Source organism: Chelonia mydas, chromosome 7 (genome assembly GCF_015237465.2).
Source record: "Chelonia mydas isolate rCheMyd1 chromosome 7, rCheMyd1.pri.v2, whole genome shotgun sequence".
Taxonomy (NCBI): domain Eukaryota; kingdom Metazoa; phylum Chordata; order Testudines; family Cheloniidae; genus Chelonia; species Chelonia mydas.
Window position 1 is genome coordinate 47,051,684 of NC_057853.1, and position 19,669 is coordinate 47,071,352.

Below are 19,669 nucleotides of genomic sequence, written 5' to 3' on the forward strand. Positions count from 1 at the left end.
CTTCTGTTTCCCCATCTATTAATGTCTTGTCTGTAAACTCTTCCCAGTCGAGACCACCTATTGCTGTGTGTATGTACAGCACCTAGCACCCTGGCATCTTGATCTCAACCAGGGCCTCTAGGCACTCCTGAAATAGACTAGTAGGAGCAGCTGTGCTTTCAGCTTGATGATGATGATCCAGTGATGAGCTATTTAAAAGCCTCTCTAGAGGGGTCTGAGATGTAGCTGTTACAGTTTCTCTCCCCTCTTAGGGCCTTGTCTTCACTAGGAAGAAATGTGTGTTCTTCCCACCAGGTAAAATCCTGAAAGACAAGGCGATTTGTTGCTTTCCCCTGAGTTAGCAGCCTGAGGCTCCCTTTAATGGTATCTAGGATTTTATCATGTGTTCGCTAACACCTTTTTCCCCAGTTTTGGCACACGTAAGCCATTTATAGTGGGACGTCTGAGGCTGGATTCTCTTCTCACCTGGGTTTTATGCCAGTGTAGCTCCATTGGAGTTAGTCCTGAGTGATGTGCTGAGAGAGGAGAATTGGGCCAGTGGCAACCAAGGAAGAGGTTGTTACAGGCAGAGGGCTACAAAAATTGGTCCCAATGAAAAGTTGAAAACATTTGTAAAATCTGGGGCACATCCAGCAGCGGTAACGGGTTGTGGGATGTGAGGATTTTATTGGAGCAGGTCTGGGCAGTAAGGAAGGGGCCATTTTAACAGCCCCATTTCTCACTGTGACCCCGTGATGTCAGCGGGTAGAATGACTCAGCTGGATGAGCACAGTCTTCTCCTTAATATCTGGAACAAGAAATCAAGCTAAGGGAACATGAGCAAAGCGAGAGCATTTCTCTTGGAGCTGTGGGCGCATTGGAGGCTTCACACGCAGCTCAATCGCTTTCCTACCCAACATTTCCAAGGGCACCCCAGCATGGAAACCCATTAGAAGTCCATAAAGGACAGTCATCATGATGTCCTGATGAATGAGACACTGGGCGAGCAACAGCCCTTGGAAGTAAAATGCCCGTGAGGCTGTCGGGAAATTGCTTCTGTATTCCCTTTGCTTTGGTGCATTGTTTGTAACCCTTTGAGTCCTAGATTCCTAGACCACCAGGGATCATTGTGATCATCTAGTCTGATCTCCTGTGTAACACAGGCCAGAGAACTGCCCCATAATAATTCCTACAGGAACCTCCAATCTTGATATAAAAAGTGTGAGTGACAGAAAATCCACCCCAACCCTTGGCAAGTTGTTCTGATGGTTAATTTTAAAATTACACCTTATTTGCAGTCTGAATATATCTACCCTCAACTTCCCACCATTGGATTGTGTTAGACCTTTCTCTGCTAGACGGAAGAGCCCATTATTAAATATCTGTTCCCCATATCGGCATTTCGACTGTGATCAAGTCACCCCTTAACCTTCTCTTTGTTAAGCCAAGTAGATTGAGCTCCTTGAATCTATCACGAGAAGGCATGTTTTCTAATCCTTGATTCCAACACCATCATTTTCTAGTGCGCTCTCACTCCTCCCTGTCCTTATCTGACTTGCTGTTGCCAGCTCTTGTGATTTGACATGGGTCTCACAGTAGCGGGGTTTTTTTTTTTCTTTTAGCACCAGTGCCAGGAGTCAAGTGGTTACTTGAGACTCTCAACTTTCATTTTAAAAAATAGTAAACTGGTAGCCCTTGTGATGGCAGAGAAAAGCTGGAAAATATGGCACATAAAAGCCCCAAAATCCAGGAGGCAAATAAAAAGAACCCAGCACTAATTAGTGTGAAAATCTCATAACTGCTAAGCCAATTTCATGACTTTGGGGGGCCTGACTCATGGTTTTGGAATGTTTGGGGCTGACAATACTGCAGACTTGTTTGTGTTGGTTTGACAGACATTTCTGCCTCTCACATTTAAACAACGGGGATAGCAAAGGGGTCAGAGGCTGTGTCAGTCTAGTTACTGTCCTAGCCCCTGTCTTCTCCATCACATATCCCTCAACCTATCTTTGTTTGCACTAAGAAAAGGAGTACTTGTGGCACCTTAGAGACTAACCAATTTATTTGAGCATAAGCTTTCGTGAGCTACAGCTCACTTCATCGGATACATGCTGTAGCTCACGAAAGCTTATGGTCAAATAAATTGGTTAGTCTCTAAGGTGCTACAAGTACTCCTTTTCTTTTTGTGAATACAGACTAACACGGCTGCTACTCTGAAACCTTTGTTTGCATCGTGGTGTCTAATTCAGACTGTAAGCCCACAGAGGCAGGGACCTTTTGTACTTAGCTATATGGGGCCATGCAGCCCATGATGCTATGGAAATAAAGCATAAGAACAGTATCAATGCTGGGAAATGTTGGTGTCTTCGTTCAAAGTGCTTGAGAACATGCATACAGGAGAAAATCACGTGCATCTGAGGAAACCACAGTCTCAAGATGGAGGAAGAGCTTAGAGCATTGAGCTGTCCTTGACTGTAATTGGTAGGATGTTTGGGTACCCTATGCTGTGATTGGTGGGACACTAGGGTGACCTCGGCTGTGACCGGTGAGAAGTTTGGGACCCCTTTATTGTGCTTGGTGAAATGCTGGGGTGCCCTTTGTTATGGGTGGTGTCGAGATGGACTCCAAATGCTTTATAACAAGCCTGAGAGCCTCAGTTACATTGCTCCCGTGCTGAGAGGGCCCTGTCCATAAACGAATACAGGGCACCCACTGGGTCACCCTGCCATGAGGGGTTCCTAGGAGACTTTCTTGCTGAGATCCTCAGAGCCTGGTGTACGCTGACCAGCAAGTGGTTGCTCCCACCCCTGGAAAGCTGGGAATTCTCCCTTGTGTCCTCTGTTGATCTTACAAAAAACATCAGGGTTTAGCCCTGGATTGTGTAACCCCTGCAGCCTAGCTGCGTGAAGGAGCCCCCGGCAGAGGGAGGATGGACAAGCTGAGGATCAGGACTCCTCATGATGAACCCCTACCAGGGCCTTCCCCCTGTTCCCAGTCTGTCCCCTCTCCCAGGAGGCGGGTGTCCCACTGCCCGGGGAGCATGGGGTGCCCAGGTTTGCAGTTCCATCACACCTCACTGCCTGGGTTTACCACAGGGTGACCAGACATCCCGATATTAGGGGCTTTGTCTTACATACGCAACTACTACTCCCCATCCCCAAAAAGGTGTCCCGATTTTTCACACTTGCTATCTGGTGTCCCTAGTTTACCTACATCACTAGACCCGTTCCCTGCTGCAGAGGCTGCCCAGGGGTGCGGCTGCAGGAGGGGGCGAGGCAGGTCCCATTTCCCCACCCCTGCGCCCCTCCCGGCCCCCAGCTCCCTAGGTCAGGGCTGGGATTCTGCTTTGAGTCCCTGTCCCGAGCCTGGGCGCACAGGGAGCCGCTGGCCGGCGTAGATCGTGGTGTCCTGGGGCAGCCACATCCCGCGCTGTGCTCCCCCGCAAGCCCCTGCGGGCTGCTCGTGGAGACACGGTCTGAGCAAGCGCACGTGCCAGCTTCCCCCTGCCCTGGAGAACTCCATCTCCACCCAAAACTACACCCCCCAGCACCCTTTTCGCCAACGGCGCCCCTGGTTCCGGCCAGCCCGGTGCATGCTGGGACGCGTCGTTCTTCTCCCCCTTGCGTCCCGTGGCAGTGCCCAGCCTCGAGACTCGAATTCCCGGCGTGCAGCGGGCGGGCCCCGAGGGCGGCGTACAGGCGCAGTGCCGTGTTTGTCCGTGTCGCCTCTCGGCGGGGGAGTCAGTGACTGAGGCGCCGAGCGGCCGCGGCCTGGCCCGGGGGAGCGCTCAGCGGCGTGGGGTGTCGAGCGGGGCCGCAGCCGGGCGCGGGAGGCGGGGTCGGGGGGCGGCGAGGCTGAGTGAGGCCTGCGGGGTCGGGCCCAGGGCAGGCCCAGGGGAGAGGCCGGCCAGCCCCCTGAGGTGAAGGGGGGCGTGAGGGGCAGGCCCAGGGACCCGCCCCTAGGCTCGGGACCTGGCCCCCCCACCCGTGCGCACACGGCCAAGGGGAGCCGGGCTCTGCCCCGCCCGTTGGGGTAAGGGGCGAGCGGGGGGCGGGGCGGACGAGCGGTGGGTGGTGTAACCGGGGGCAGGGGGCACGGGGTGGGGCGGACGAGCGGGGGGTGGCGTAACCGGGGGCAGGGGGCACGGGGTGGGGCGGACGAGCGGGGGGTGGCGTAACCGGGGGCAGGGGGCACGGGGTGGGGCGGACGAGCGGGGGGTGGCGTAACCGGGGGCAGGGGGCACGGACGAGCGGGGGAGGAGGGGCACGGGGTGGGGTGGACGAGCGGCGGAGGGGTAACGGCGTGCAGGGGGGTGGGGTGGAGGGACTCCAGTGGGCTCTGGGGTATCTGAGCATTTTGGGTGACAGGGCCAAGAGAATCTGGGCTCGTCCCTCTTGGCTTCTCTGGTAGGCAGGGTAACGGTCCCCTGCTGTGCCATCCGGGGGAGGCTGATCAGCAGGGCGGAGAGGCTTTGTCGTCCCCCCTCTTCCGGGGCCTGTGGTGGCCGGTGTCAGGACTGAGGTCCACTCTATCCATATTGAGGAAGAGTTGGAGAGGGGGCTGCTGGATGCATGACTCCCCAAAAAGTATCAGATCAAGGCCCCTGACTGGTTCAGCGAAGGTGTGTGTGGGAAGAGATTCAACATGAACCGGTACCTCCCAGTAGCCCGGCAGCATTTTCTAGCTGTGCTGGCCAGCACCAGCGTGGTAGTGAAGTCCATCTGTGCCACTGTCATCCTGCTCTACCTTCTATCCTTTGCTGTGGACACAGTGTTCGGGCTCGGCGTGACTCCTGGTTACCTCTTTCCACCCAACTTTTGGATCTGGACGTTGGCCACACACAGTGTGGTGGAGAAACATGTCTGGGACGTTGGTGTGAGCCTGGCCACAGTCGTGCTGGCTGGTAGGCTGCTGGAGCCCCTGTGGGGAGCACTGGAGCTCCTGATCTTCTTTGCAGTTGTGAATATCTCAGTGGGGCTTCTGGGAGCCTTTGCCTACTTTCTCACCTACGTGGGGTCCTTCAATCTCTTGTACCTGTTTACTGTTCGCATCCACGGCATGCTGGGCTTCCTTGGTGGAGTCTTAGTGGCCCTCAAGCAGACCATGGGTGACAGCACTGTCCTGAAGGTGCCCCAGGTGCGGATGAAAGTGGTCCCTATGCTCTTACTCCTTATCCTGGCTGTTCTGAGGCTGACCACCCTAATTGAAAGCAACCTGTTGGCTTCTTATGGCTTTGGGGTCCTCTCCAGCTGGATCTATCTTCGTTTCTACCAGCGGCACAGTAGGGGACGTGGAGACATGTCAGACCACTTTGCCTTTGCCACGTTCTTCCCTGAGATCCTGCAGCCCGTGATTGGTTTGGTGGCCAACTTGGTGCATGGCATCTTGGTGAAGGTAAAAGTTTGTCGGAAAACAGTGAAGCGTTATGATGTGGGTGCTCCTTCATCCATCACTATCAGCCTGCCTGGAACAGACCCGCAGGATGCTGAGAGGAGAAGGTATTGTATGTTCCCTTGAAATATATTGTGTGGTTAGAGATCATGAGTTCATGTAGCATACCCAGTGCTAGATACCTACTAAAGGAGAACTGAGATGAGTTTTAATAAGACAACAAAACTGCTTGGTTTCAAATGACTATGTCTAGGTTTAAATGTTATAAGGCAGGGATCCCCAACGCGGTGTCTGCGGGTGCAATGGTGCCCGCCGGGGCAGTTGTGTGCGCCCACAAGACACCACGCCGCCACAGTTCCGCCACCGAGCGAGGCCACCGGAGAACCGCCTGCCGAAATGCCGCCAAGAAGCGTTGCTGTTTCTCGGCAGCATTTCGGCGAGGGGTGTCTGGCGCCCGCCACAGTCTTCTGGGAATAGGAATGTGCTATTCCCACAGAAAGGTTGGGGACCACCATTACAAGGACTATTTTTTAAAAAGGGAATGTTTGAAAATCTGCCCCTCCTTTACTTGCCTTTCTCAATCCGAATTCAGGGCTCTGTGTTTACCCCCTGAATCTGACATCGGGGAGCCATCAACTATTGTCTGCGCTAGGATTTTTTCCCTGTTGCAACCCTACTAGTGACAGCAGCAATGGAGGCCCTGGTGAGGGACAGCTTCATTTTAGGGCCTAATGTCATCTGGTTCTACTGAGAGCAGATCTACCCACACACTGTTAAAAACACTCATGCCTTGTGCACAGTAGCACTCCAACCATTGCTATTGCTAGTGAAACTTCAGCGATGGTAACCACAAGAAGTTCTGAGGGGGATCCTTCTACAGACAAGGTCTCTTAAGGGGAATGAAATCCTGAGGTCAGCAGGTGGCAATCCTTTTAGTTCACCTCTTACTATTCTTCTCTCCCCACCACCTGCAAAAAAAAAAAAGTGAAAAATAGAACCACCCAAGGAAAGGGACTTTCCGAGTATCGAACCAGAACATTCTATCAGCAGTGGAGCTCACTTCAGAAGTGGGAGCCTTCTCATCATTCCCATTTAAGAATTCAAGGGAAGCTGTTGAACTTCCTTTTTAAAAAATATTAACTTTGTTCCTAATACATGGCTTAAATCCTTGCCATTTTAATAATATACTCCTTGTGCACATGCTTAACTTTAAGCGCAAGAATATTCCTGTTGAAATCAGTGGGCTGAAGGTTCATGAGTCTCCACATGACTGGGGCCTTAATTTGCTCTTTGCCAGTCATGCTAGTTTACTCTTTCTCCCTTTTCCCGAATGGGGAAGAGAATGAGCTGAGTCAGTTTCACCATTTCTAGTCACTTTCATTTCCTGGATCTGTTGAACCCAGGCAGCTGGTTGGGTTTGAACTCAATGGCAAACTATTTAAAAAGAAAAATTGCAAACACTATTGTAAATTTGTTTTCATGAACTATTTTATTCATAGTCAGATTTTGCACACATTCCTTTTAACTTCTCAGTTGACTGTACCTCCTGTGCAATCTGATTGTGGGTTTCATGAGTTTCGAAAGCGAGTGAGGCAAGAAACCTTCACATTTTATTGTCTTCAGTGTAAACATTTCCCTGTATTCAGGTTAGTCCTGTTTGGGGGAGATAGGGCTTGGAATAATGGTAACTGATTCAAGCTTCTGCTAGAGCTAGCGAGGTGGCAGTAACCTGAGCAGCTGCCACATCTCCACGGCTGCTCAGTTGGTAATTTCCCACAGGCTGTTCAGGGAAGATTTGCTTAAATAAGTCTCAACCCCAGCTTGGAGCATACAACGTGAAATGGAGCTAAGAACCTGCTGAAAAGAGCTGCCAACTAATCATGTTCTTGTTAATGAAGGCTCAATGTAATGGGCGAGGTAACTCTAAAAGGGGTACTAGTGGCACCTTAAAGACTAACCAATTTATTTGAGCATAAGCTTTCGTGAGCTACAGCTCACTTCATCGGGTACATTCAGTGGAAAATACAGTGAGGAGATTTATATGCACACAGAACATGAAAAAATGGGTGTTATCATACACTCTGTAAGGAGAGTGATCACTTAAGGTGAGCTATTACCAGCGGGGGGGAGGGGGGGAGAGAGAAAACCTTTTGTAGTGATAATCAAGGTGGGCCATTTCCAGCAGTTAACAGGAATGTCCGAGGAGCAGTGGGGGCAGGAAATAAACATGGGGAAATAGTTTTACTTTGTGTAATGACACATCCACTCCCAGTCTCTATTCAAGCCTTTTCTGGGCCTTCTAGGTAGCTGCCCAGCCTCAGGTGCTTTCCACCTGGCATTCAACTGTGTGGCCATTCCCTAAAGCAGAAGTCATAATGTATTGCTTTGTGCTGTGGAACAGACTTTTGTTATATCAGTTGAGGATAAAAGAGAGTTGGCGAAGGGTTAAATCCCCGACCAACTGTATGGTTTCTTGATTGCAGATGGTCTGTTGGGATAGGACCCCTCTGTTCCTCCACTGGCAGGTTAAGTAGGAATGTTCATAGGTAGCTGCTGTCAGAAGGTGGCATCACCGGCCAGGAGGGATTAAAGTGGAGGAGTCCTGCTAGGAGTACTGGAGATGTGGAGGATCCTGCTAGAGGGGAGGGAAGGAGCTGAAATGAGATTGCATGTCCGGGTGGAGAACATTTTTAGTGCGGGAAAACAAATAACTAGAATACAACATGCACTGACAGTTCAGCTGGTTGCTGTGTGCCCTCTGCTATGAATCCCCCCATTGCACTCCCCATTTCCGCAACAGCTGCCAATGCCAGGTATCCAGAGCATTATAGGATGCACTGTAGTCAAGGTGTATTCTTGGGGTAGGCTGATGCTTTGTTTTGCTTAGGTTTGGAGGACTGAGGGAGGAAGCCTGGAGGGGAAAGGGAGGGTTTGGCTCCAGTGCAGTTGCAGAACTTATAATAAAAACCATCTGTACATATTTGCTGATGCCCTAGATCTGAGCTTTCTTCAGGGTTGGAAATCCAGCCCTTCTGTGTGGAGGAAAGCTCTTCTCAGCTTCATATCACCTTCCTAGCTGCCTGCAATGTTGGGCTGGATTGGGCTTCTGAAATGTCCTGCTAGCCAGATCTTCTTTTCCTCCTCCTCAGAGCTGACTGTCAAGCTGGCTTCTTGTAGCTCATCCAGAAGTGCTGACGCTATTGCCTCACAATGACTGCTGGCTGAATTTTAAATGAAAGCTTCGCGTTTCAGGATAGAGGATTGATCCTGCTCATGTGATGGGGTACAGATAAGAGCACACCTGCTCCCTGGCCTTTTAGAATGGCTAACTCTGGAGCAGGTGCAGACCATGTGGGCACTGCAGCCCCTTGCCCCTGTGGCTTGTTCTGAGCTCCACACTGAGTGTTTTACCCAGAGGGTCAGTTTCCTTGATGTGGTTGTTTTTTCTCTGGAGTCTCCCTCCCTGGTGACACATCATTTGCTTAAACAGGCAGAGGTGCATATGCCTTGAGGGAGCGGAGAGGGCATGTGACCAGCCCTTCTGTTAGGGTGAGCCACTGGGAGCTCTAAGTGCCTGCTCAGTAGTTGTATCTGAAATCCTTCAGTCCCTTCCTGGACCCACGCAGCTTGACTCCCACAAAGCCCAGTTGCTTTGGCCTTTCTGACTAACGTGGGGTGTATAGACAATGGCAATGAGGACTGCAGATCGCTGGGGACATGGGCACTAGGCAAAGCAGTGAAGAGGCTGATGTGAACAGTCCCTCTGCAGAAGCAGCTCTCTGTCCTAAGTCTGTGATGGGTTTAAGCAGACAGGAGAAAAGGGCATGGGGAGTGGTTTTAAAAACTAGGCAGAATTCTCTTCCAGGGTAGGCCACAGATTTGCAGCTGTGCCACGTACAAAGCTGCCGTTGACATCCGTGGAAGCTGAGTGCCTGCAGTGAGGGTGGAAATAGGTATTCCTGCCCTGCTGATGTCTTGACACCAATATTCTAGTCACATCAGAGAGCATCTGGGTCTCAGCATGATTCACTAAAGCTTCCTAGGGTGAAGTGATTTGTTCAGAGGTGCTAGCTGCAGCCCCTGTGCTCTGCCTCCACTCAAGAGGTCTCCTCTGAGGCTTCTCTGAGCTGCCAGTCTTTTCCCAGGACCTCCAAGTCAGTCTTGGGGACCAGGTCTGTAGCTGCCACTGAGGGGGAGGATCTCCTCACAGAACCGCTGCTAAGCAACCCGCCATATCTGTGTGCAGGTGGTGGAGTCCTCTCTGGTATACCAGAGGATGGTCCTGGCTGGCACCACCAGAATCAGAGACCTCCTGGATTACGATCAGAAGGACTGGGTGGAGCCCTTGGCCGGCGCATGGGGCTGCCAACCCTGCATGTCCTCTGTCATGCTCCATGAATCATAGAATCATAGAATATCAGGGTTGGAAGGGACCTCAGGAGGTCATCTAGTCCAACCCCCTGCTCAAAGCAGGACCAATCCCCAACTAAATCATCCCAGCCAGGGCTTTGTCAAGCCTGACCTTAAAAACTTCTAAGGAAGGAGATTCCACCACCTCTCTAGGTAACGCATTCCAGTGTTTCACCACCCTCCTAGTGAAAAAGTTTTTCCTAATATCCAACCTAAGCCTCCCGCACTGCAACTTGAGACCACTACTCCTTGTTCTGTCATCTGCTACCACTGAGAACAGTCTAGATCCATCCTCTTTGGAACCCCCTTTCAGGTAGTTGAAAGCAGCTATCAAATCCCCCCTCATTCTTCTCTTTTGCAGACTAAAGAATCCCAGTTCCCTCAGCCTTTCCTCATAAGTCATGTGTTTCAGTCCCCTAATCATTTTTGTTGCCCTCCGCTGGACGCTTTCCAATTTTTCCACATCCTTCTTGTAGTGTGGGGCCCAAAACTGGACACAGTACTCCAGATGAGGCCTCCCTGATGTTGAATAGAGGGGAATGATCACGTCCCTCGATCTGCTGGCAATGCCCCTACTTATACAGCCCAAAATGCCATTAGCCTTCTTGGCAGAAAGGGCACTCTGTTGACTCATATCCAGCTTCTCATCCACTGTAACCCCTAGGTCCTTTTCTGCAGAACTGCTGCCTAGCCATTCGGTCCCTAGTCTGTAGCGGTGCATGGGATTCTTCCATCCTAAGTGCAGGACTCTGCACTTGTCCTTGTTGAACCTCATCAGATTTCTTTTGGCCCAATCCTCTAATTTGTCTAGGTCACTCTGCATCCTTCCCCTACCCTCCAGTGTATCTACCACTCCTCCCAGTTTAGTGTCATCAGCAAACTTGCTGAGGGTGCAGTCCACACTATCCTCCAGATCATTAATGAAGATACTGAACAAAACCAGCCCCAGGACCGACCCTTGGGGCACTCTGCTTGATACCGGCTGCCAACTAGACATGGAGCCATTGATCACTATCCGTTGAGCCTGACGATCTAGCCAGCTTTCTATCCACCTTATAGTCCATTCATCCAGCCCATACTACTTTAACTTGCTGGCAAGAATACTCTGGGAGACCATATCAAAAGCTTTGCTAAAGTCAAGGAATAACATGTCCACTGCCTTCCCCTCATCCAGAGAACCAGTTATCTTGTCACAGAAGGCAATTAGATTAGTCAGGCATGACTTGTCCTCTGTGAATCCATGCTGACTGTTCCTGATCACTTTCCTCTCCTCTAAGTGCTTCAGAATTGATTCCTTGAGGACTTGCTCCATGATTTTTCCAGGGACTGAGGTGAGGCTGACTGGCCTGTAGTTCCTCGGATCCTCCTCCTTCCCTTTTTTAAAGATGGGCACTACATTAGCCTTTTTCCAGTCGTCCGGGACCTCCCCCAATCACCATGAATTTTCAAAGATAATGGCCAATGGCTCTGCAATCACATCCACCAACTCCTTTAGCACTCTCGGATGCAGAGCATCCAGCCCCATGGACTTGTGCCCATCCAGCTTTTCTAAATAGTCCCGAACCACTTCTTTCTTCACAGAGGGATGGTCACCTCTTCCCCTTGCTGTGCTGCCCAGTGCAGTAGTCTGGGAGCTGACCTTGTTCATGAAGACAGAGGCAATAAAAGCATTGAGTACATTAGCTTTTTCCACATCTTCTGTCACTAGGTTGCCTCCCTCATTCAGTAAGGGTCCCACACTTTCCTTGACTTTCTTCTTGTTGCTAACATACCTGAAGAAACCCTTCTTGTTACTCTTAACATCTCTTGCTAGCTACAACTCCAGGTGTGATTTGGCCTTCCTGATTTCCCTCCTGCATGCCTGAGCAATATTTTTATACTCCTACCTGGTCATTTGTCCAATCTTCCACTTCCTGTAAGATTCTTTTTTGTGTTTAAGATCAGCAAGGATTTCACTGTTAAGCCAAGCTGGTCGCCTGCCATATTTACTATTCTTTCTACACGTCAGGATGGCTTGTTCCTGTAACCTAAATAAGGATTCTTTAAAATACAACCAGCTCTCCTGGACTCCTTTCCACCTCATGTTATTCTCCCGGGGGATCCTGCCCCTCGGTTCCCTGAAGGAGTCAGTCTGCTTTTGTGAAGTCCAGGGTCTATATTCTGCTGCTCTCCTTTCTTCCTTGTGTCAGGATCCTGAACTCGACCACCTCATGGTCACTGCCTCCCAGGTTCCCATCCACTTTAGCTTCCCCTACTAATTCTTCCCGGTTTGTGAGCAGCAGGTCAAGAAGAGCTCTGCCCCTAGTTGGTTCCTCCAGCACTTGCACCAGGAAATTGTCCCCTACACTTTCCAAAAACTTCTTGGATTGTCTGTGCACCGCTGTATTGCTCTCCCAGCAGATATCAGGGTGATTGAAGTCTCCCGTGAGAACCAGGGCCTGCGATCTAGTAATTTCTATGAGTTGCCGGAAGAAAGCCTCGTCCACCTCATCCCTCTGGTCTGGTGGTCTATAGCAGACTCCCACCATGACATCACCCTTGTTGCTCACACTTCTAAACTTAATCCAGAGACTCTCAGGTTTTTCTGCAGTTTCATACCGGAGCTCTGAGCAGCCATACTGCTCTCTTATGTACAATGCAACTCCCCCACCTTTTCTGCCCTGCCTGCCATGAGGTGAGGGCAGCCTAGCCTCCTGCTTCTCTTACTTTCTTCATGTGGGTCCTGTGGATGGGTGCTCTCCACTCACCCCAGCCCTCCAGAACTCCTCATCAGATCCCTGCCCCATGAGCCTCCTCACCTGCCCCCGACACGCTATCTAAGTTGGCTGAACGACATCCAGCCAGTTGGTCCACCTCTGAACCAGGACCAGAAAACATCTGTACATGCTCATGCTTCATACTATCCACTTATTCACCCTTTGGTTCCACTCTGACACCAAGTGGCGGGGCCTGCTGCCACCTGCTGAGGGTGAGGAACCCTGGTGGGCCAGTCTGTGCTCCACTTTGATCTCACAGCCCACTGGGGATGTGACTCCTCCACAGTGTCGTGAGCACTGTTGTGTACCTGGCATGATTCACAAACTTTCCCCCTACACCTGTTCCTTTTGTGGGGAGAGGGAGACCCTGGTGCACGTGTATACAGAATCCGTCAGGTTGCAGCCCCTCTTCTGGCTCCTTCAAAACCTCTTACTGAGCTTCTGGTTGCACTGTTCCCTGAATCTGATTCTTGCACACCCCATCCACGGCCCCACAATGTCACGGGACCTGCTTGTCAGCTTCCTCTTGGTGCTAGCCAAGATGACCATCCATCGTACCAGGAGAAGAAAGCATTTTAATCCGACCCTCGAGCTCCTGCTGGGCAGCAGGGTCTGGGGCTTGCCCCCCTCCGGCACTCCAGCTGGGGAGTGGGGTCGGGGGCTTGCGCCACTCCGCGCGGCTCCCAGAAGCAGCGGCATGTCCTCCCTCCGGCTCCTACACGTAGGGGTAGCCAGGGGGCTCCGCACGCTGCCCCCACCCCAAGCGCTGCCCCCACAGCTCCCATTGGCCGGGAACTGTGGCCAATTGGGAGCTGCAGGGATGGCGCCTGCGGACAGGGCAGCGTGCAGAGTTGCCTGGCTGCACCTCCATGTAGGAGCTGCAGAGGGGACATGCCGCTGCTTCTGGGAGCTGCTTGAGGTAAGTGCCACCCAGAGCCTACACCCCGATCCCCCTCCTGCGCCCCAACCCCCTTCCCCACCCCTGATCCCCCTCCCGCCCTCCAAACCCCTCCATCCCAGCCTGGAACAACCTCCTGCACCCCCAGCCCCTCATCCCCAGCCCCACTCCATAGCCTGCACCTGCAGCCAGATCCCTCTCCCCCCGCACCCCAACCCTCTGCACCAGCTCAGAGCCCTCTCCTGCACCCTGATCTCCTCATTTCTGGCCCCACTTCAGAGCCTGCACCCCAGCCAGAGCTCTCACCCCCTCCCAACCCCCAATTTCAAGAGCATTCATGGCCCGCCATACAATTTCCATACCCAGATGTGGCCCTTGGGCCAAAAAGTTTGCCAATCCCTGGTCTAGTCCGTCCTTGTCCCAGGCACTCATGTGGAGTTGTTCCCTTTGGATACATACACCAGGTTATCTTTTAAAGCAACTTTAGCGCTGGAGAAAGCAGCCAGCTTGAGAGCCCAGGAGACTCGGCCCACAGAAATGGGGATCTGATGAGCAGCAGCAGTGCAAACTCCCCAGCCCCAGTTACCTTGTCAGTATACCTCAGCCATGTCCTGGAGGGAACTTGCCTCTAGGGATGAGACAATTGTTTCCTCCCCTCCTTCTATCCAATGAGTAAATTTGGCAGGCTCTTGGACTGTGGCTGGGCAGTGAACAGAAATGACTCAGAGCTGGAATGTGTCTCATGCTGCATCTTGCACCATAATTTCCCAGTAGACAGTGAGCGCTCCTAGATAATGTGGCACAGCAAGTGTGAGTCAATGGCCAGTGCAGATTCAGAGCAGACTCTCTGCAAGGGGCTTGCAGTGAGGGTTGCATTGTAATCCATTACTGACTTGGAAAACAAATGTCCTTGTTTTGATGTAGAATAGATAAAGCACCCGTTTGGCTTCATATATCTTTACTTCTCTGGTCTGGCTTCCTGCTGCAATGAGGGTTAAATTACCTTGGATACATGGGGTGGGAAAGGACAGTTCTAGAGATGGGTTTCTCTGTTTAACAGGCCTTTGTCTTGGGTCCTTGTTTCTGCCTTTCCCTCTCTTCTTGCTTCTCTGTCTCACCACTCCCTTCTTGTTTTTGTGGGTGGTGTTGGAATTATTAATTTTTGCGCAAGGTATTATTACAATGCTAGTTTGATCATAAATTCCTTTATTAAATCCAAAGGCCAAATGGTGTTTATACAATTGCTTTGAACGTGCCTTACAAGCCTAAATAATAAGCAATTTACTAGCCTAGTACAGTAACAACACATAAGCATTTGATCAAGATATTTACATTCAATGGGCTAAACCCAAGAGTGCTTAGACCCATATTGGTCTGCTCCAACATAGTCAGGCAGGTGTTAGCAATGAACCTTTTAAGAGTTTACTTTTTCTGCCCTTCAACAAACAAGTGATGTCATTGCCAGTTACTGACCTTAGCTAAAAACCAGTTGGAGATAGTTCACCCTTATTTACAATCTTAATCCAGATAATATTTACAATCCTCAAGGCTTTGCCTCCCCTCCTTCTTGCGGACTAACAGTTTTTCAATGCACCGGGGCTCACATAAGCTTTCACACTGGTGTGGGGAGTGGCAAGAGCCATGTTGGCTCATTTTAAGACCGATTCTGTTCGTTTTATTTAAAATCATCCGCTATGACCTGTATGGGTCAGAGGCCGCCTTTTTAGAAACGTCCCCTTATCTCATCAGTTAGTCTTTGAACCAGACGTCCTCCACACTTCATTCCCTCTGGCCTTATGACTCATTATTTCAAGGTATTCCTTCTACTTGCTAGTCAGAGTCTCTTTACAACATGGATATATTTCATTAATCAGATTTAAACTATCTCTAATCTGTAACTTTATATTTATTCAACAGTGGTATCTCCTAGGCTACCTTTACTCCTTTCCCTTCAAAGAACCTTTCTCCAAGCTGGGGGCAGCTAGATGGGAGAGCGTTGCCTGAAATGGCACTTCCCACCCCTAGGCAATGATTGCACTGTGTCAAGAGCTCTCCCAGCCTCTTCTGGCCCAAAGAACAAGAAACCACTGGCCAATGTGTGCTGCACCCTCTGACCTGTCAGTCTCCTCCACCTCCTTTCTTTCTCTCTTCCACTTCAGTCTCTTACCTCCCTATGCCTCAGGATGAAGCCTGTGTCCCTCCTACCCCAGTGGCAGCAGGAGTAAAACTGACAAGGATGATGCGAGTTTCACTCCACAAAAAGAAAAGGAGGACTTGTGGCACCTTAGAGACTAACCAATTTATTTGAGCATAAGCTTTCGTGAGCTACAGCTCACTTCATTGGATGCATACTTGCATAATGACAGTTGCATTTCCTGCCAGCATGCTTGGGGGAAGCAGTTTGTGTAGGAGCAGCCTAGGGAAGATTCTCCCAGGAGGGGGTGGACATTGGTTAACACAGGGCAGATGGGGGCACAGGTTGCCCCCAGGCCTGCACCAAATGTAATATCCTGGCATGCATATATTCTACACACACTCCCACACTCTTCAGAATTTCCCTTCAGAAGGGTGGGGGCTTGACCTCAGCTGATGAGCTGACATTAATCCCAGAAAAGGCAGGGGGGGGATAATGTTATCAGCAGAAGAGTAACGGCGGCACTGAACAGTGCTCCTGGGTGAACTAACGCTACAGCCAGGCTGAGGCATTCAATAAGCTGCTTCTCTTACCTTGTCTGCTTCTCTGCCAGCACCATATTTCAAATGACATCATACTAATAAGGAAGGGAAGCTGCAGTTTGGTCGTGCTGCCTTCTAGGACTCCAGCAGTGTCCGTTCGGGGGCAGGAGTTAGGTGGAAGGACCAGGGAGGAAGGGGTTGACTCTCCAATCAGTCAGATTGTCCAAATACACATCTTAGGAGCCACTATGAGCTCTAGGGGCCCTAATTCAGAGGCCAGTGTTTGAAATCTTTGTCCTTTGTCTCTGAAGATTTCAGTGTAGTGTGTGGGAGGAGAATGTTCTCTCTTCTGTGTTCAGACTGGCTGAAATCCTTCTATTGCCTAAACTGGATCACAGAATCGCTGCCCAGTCCCTATTAGTATTTATTACTATGCAATAGTGCCTACAAGTCTCAGTTAGGATCAGGGCCCTGTAGGAGCTATTCAGACATATAGTAAAAGGTGGTCTCTGCCAATCTCATGGGTCTCATATCAATGCTGCATTTGCAAGGGATATACCCATAAGTGCAACTGACCATACTTGGGGAGGGCAGCAGGAAGAGGATCTTGGTTCAGATGCTGTCCTGACTGAAGCCAAGATCCTGAAAGATTCTCTTCCTTGGGAGAACCTCCCAAATCCCATTCGGCGGTGTTTTCACCAAATGTGGTTCTTGGTGTTGATGGCCTAACCTGGTGGGTTGCTACCTTTCAGGAGATCCTGATCTGTTCAGATCTTAGCAAGGCTATCCAAGACATAGCCACAGGAGGGTCTGTGCTTATTGGTGGCTAGATCTGGGGAGTAACTGCAGGAGCTCTGCATTTCCCTGGCACATAGGCCTCTGCACTGTGAAATTCCCCTGCAAGGCATACCCACTAAGGAGGACTGTGGTGGTGCATTCCCTACTGCCCATAGCATCTCCCACACAAGAGCAGCCGAGTGAAACTGACACAAAAACCCTACTGCCTCTCCTGGAGATAGGTAGTGTGGAGGAGGTGCAGAGACACATCCTTAACTCTTTGCTGCTGCTGAGGGTGCTCTGCCATGCGGTGATGAGCAGATGGGGCTGGACTAAACCGTAAACCCATCACAGACTGGGAGAAGTAGCAGCCAGAATAAACGGGAGATACGCCTGAAGCAAGAGGGATGGAGAGCTTGCATGCAGCGTTGGTGGAGAGAGTTATGAGCCAGCAGGAGGTGTGTGGGGAACAGTAGCCACTCAGAGACTGAACCAGAGGAAGTGGGGCAGAAATGCAGCAAAAGGAGAGTGTGTGTGTGTGTGGGGGGGGGGGATCTGAGCAGGGCTATTGTACTGGAGTTCTTTTGCTCCCACCCTAGTGGTGATTTGGGCTGGACAGATGGTCAATAGAAGCCTTGGGAGATCTCCCCCCACCCCCCAAATACCCATGAAGTGCCCAGCATGCTGTAACACGTACTTTGTCCTGTCTCCCTGGGAGTGCCTGAAGCTGATCCTGCACTAACCCTGTCCATCCTTGTCCTGCAGACAACTCGCCCTGAAGGCACTGAATGAGCGGTTGAAACGCGTGGAGGACCAGTCAGCGTGGCCCAGCATGGAGGACAATGAGGATGAGGGAAGTGCCAAGGCGGACAGCCCGCTGCTCCCTGAGAAGAGCCAAAGTAGCCGGGATGCCAGTGCTGCAGGGAAAGGAGCCAGCCAGGAGTCTAGTCTCATCACCTTTGAGGACGCCCCCCCTCAGCTGTGACCTGTGAACACACCACCTCCCCTTCCCCATCTCTGTGTGTCAGAGTGATCCCTCATATCTTCTCTCACTCCTCTCTGCTCCCCAGTGATGCTGTCTGCAGGGAGCAGGGGGACCCCTCCAGCAACCTCGAGGGGAGAGGGCTACCTCATTCCAGCATTTAATAGCCACAGTTGGCTGATGCCGTGTCTCTGGGTGGTAACTCTTAGCCAATGCTGGCTCCTTGGAAGGGCTCTCTCTCCTGCTGGGGCTCTGGTTCTCATTCGCTTTTTTCTATGGTGATGTGAGGTTCCTCAAAGACACTAATCAGGGCTGGGCATCAACCACCGAGGGGGGTGGACTCACATGTCTCTTCAGCACAGAACGTGGACTGTTCTGTCCAGAGAGGCCTTACGCTGGCCGCCTCTGCCAGTAGCCACCACTGGAGCTAGCTGACTGTGTACGCCTCAGTAGTGGCTGTGGCACTGTCTGGGCAGAGGCATTGGTGTCATCTGGCCTCAGGATTTGCCATGTACATGGTTGGTCAGGTCCTGATTTTGAAGCCTGTGTGCTAGACCACTAGATGACCCTCACAGCATCCCAGAGAGCAAACTCAGCAAGTGATACAGTACTTTCTCTCTTTTACTTTTGTGGTGGTGGTTATTAAAAGTACCCTGCAACTTCCTTTTTCCCTTTCAAAGTTAGTTTTCTTACTGATCTGAGGAGCGGGAAGTTTTTCTTAATCCCTTTGCTATATTAACCCTTTCCTCTCTGGCCCCAATTATCTGGCAAGAACTGACTAAGATGAATTCCTGAGTTTGGGAATTTGCTATGATCATTAGATAAGCCTGTTTAGCTACAAAGTAAGTGCTTAATACCACCCTCTTGCTGCAGTTGCCTACCTTGAATTATTGACTGAAAAGCCTGGGGCTACAGAGCTTTGAGACTAGTCCATAGACATACATCAACCCTAGTCTTTCTGTGGGAGTCCTAGGGGAGTTTAATTTCATTTGTGTTATTGCTACTTTTTCTCCAATTTCTTTTGCAGTGATTTAAATTGTAACGCAGCCTCTGAACTGGGTGGGACCTGCGCGTTCACTGCTGCTTGGATGAATCATCTGTGCATTGATTCTTTGTCAGATTGCAAATCTGTTTTATGGTGGGGCTCTTGACAATTCTTCCTTCTGCTTTTTCCCCTGCCTTTGATTAAAATGTTGGTTTCCCCTCTCCTTTTCCCCTCCTCTGTGCTGATGGGCTTGTTTGGAGGGTAGGGGTGGGGGGTGCTTAATCTGGAAAAGCTTTCCTTGAGAACCAGCCCCACAAGACCGTGCCACTCCAGCTTGTATACTTCCCTGGGAGGCAGCTACCAAACTGAGGAGTGTGCATATGTGATGGCTTTTTTTAAAGAGCCACACAAGAAGGTTTTGTCAACTGAGAAATAAACATACGGGAATTTCAGTATCAATAAACAATTATTTCAAAGAGTGCCTCTCACTTTAGTTTGTAGATCACCCAAAGCCCAGGTCTCGTTTGGAGGGTGACCCTTCCATTTCATTTTGTTTCACTTATCTGCTCTGATCCCTACATCACCAGTAAGTCCGAGTCCCATCCTAATGTGTGGCAGAAGCTTTCAAGCTGTATGTTTCTCTGAGCCACTGATGAGCCTTCTGTTTAAGTGTGGCTGCCTCTTTAGTCTAGATGTCTGCTAGAGCACGGGACGAGGCTGGCTCTGCCAAGACCAGAGCTGGGGGCGAGGGCTCCTGGGGTTTGGTTGGCATTGGTAGCAGAGGAATTTGGGGGCTGGGTGCTCATCTCTAGCAA

At 50.8% G+C, this 19,669-nt stretch overlaps 1 protein-coding gene across 1 annotated transcript; it reads left to right on the forward strand.

The window, feature by feature from the left end:
- The first annotated feature begins 4,258 nt into the window (after nucleotides 1-4,258).
- TMEM115 (transmembrane protein 115) lies at nucleotides 4,259-19,330 on the forward strand. Its single transcript, XM_007061834.4, has 2 exons — nucleotides 4,259-5,477; nucleotides 17,653-19,330. The coding sequence occupies exons 1-2, from the start codon at nucleotides 4,624-4,626 to the stop codon at nucleotides 17,870-17,872; spliced, it is 1,074 nt and encodes a 357-aa protein (XP_007061896.1). The 5' UTR covers nucleotides 4,259-4,623; the 3' UTR covers nucleotides 17,873-19,330.
- Nucleotides 19,331-19,669: the final 339 nt, after the last annotated feature.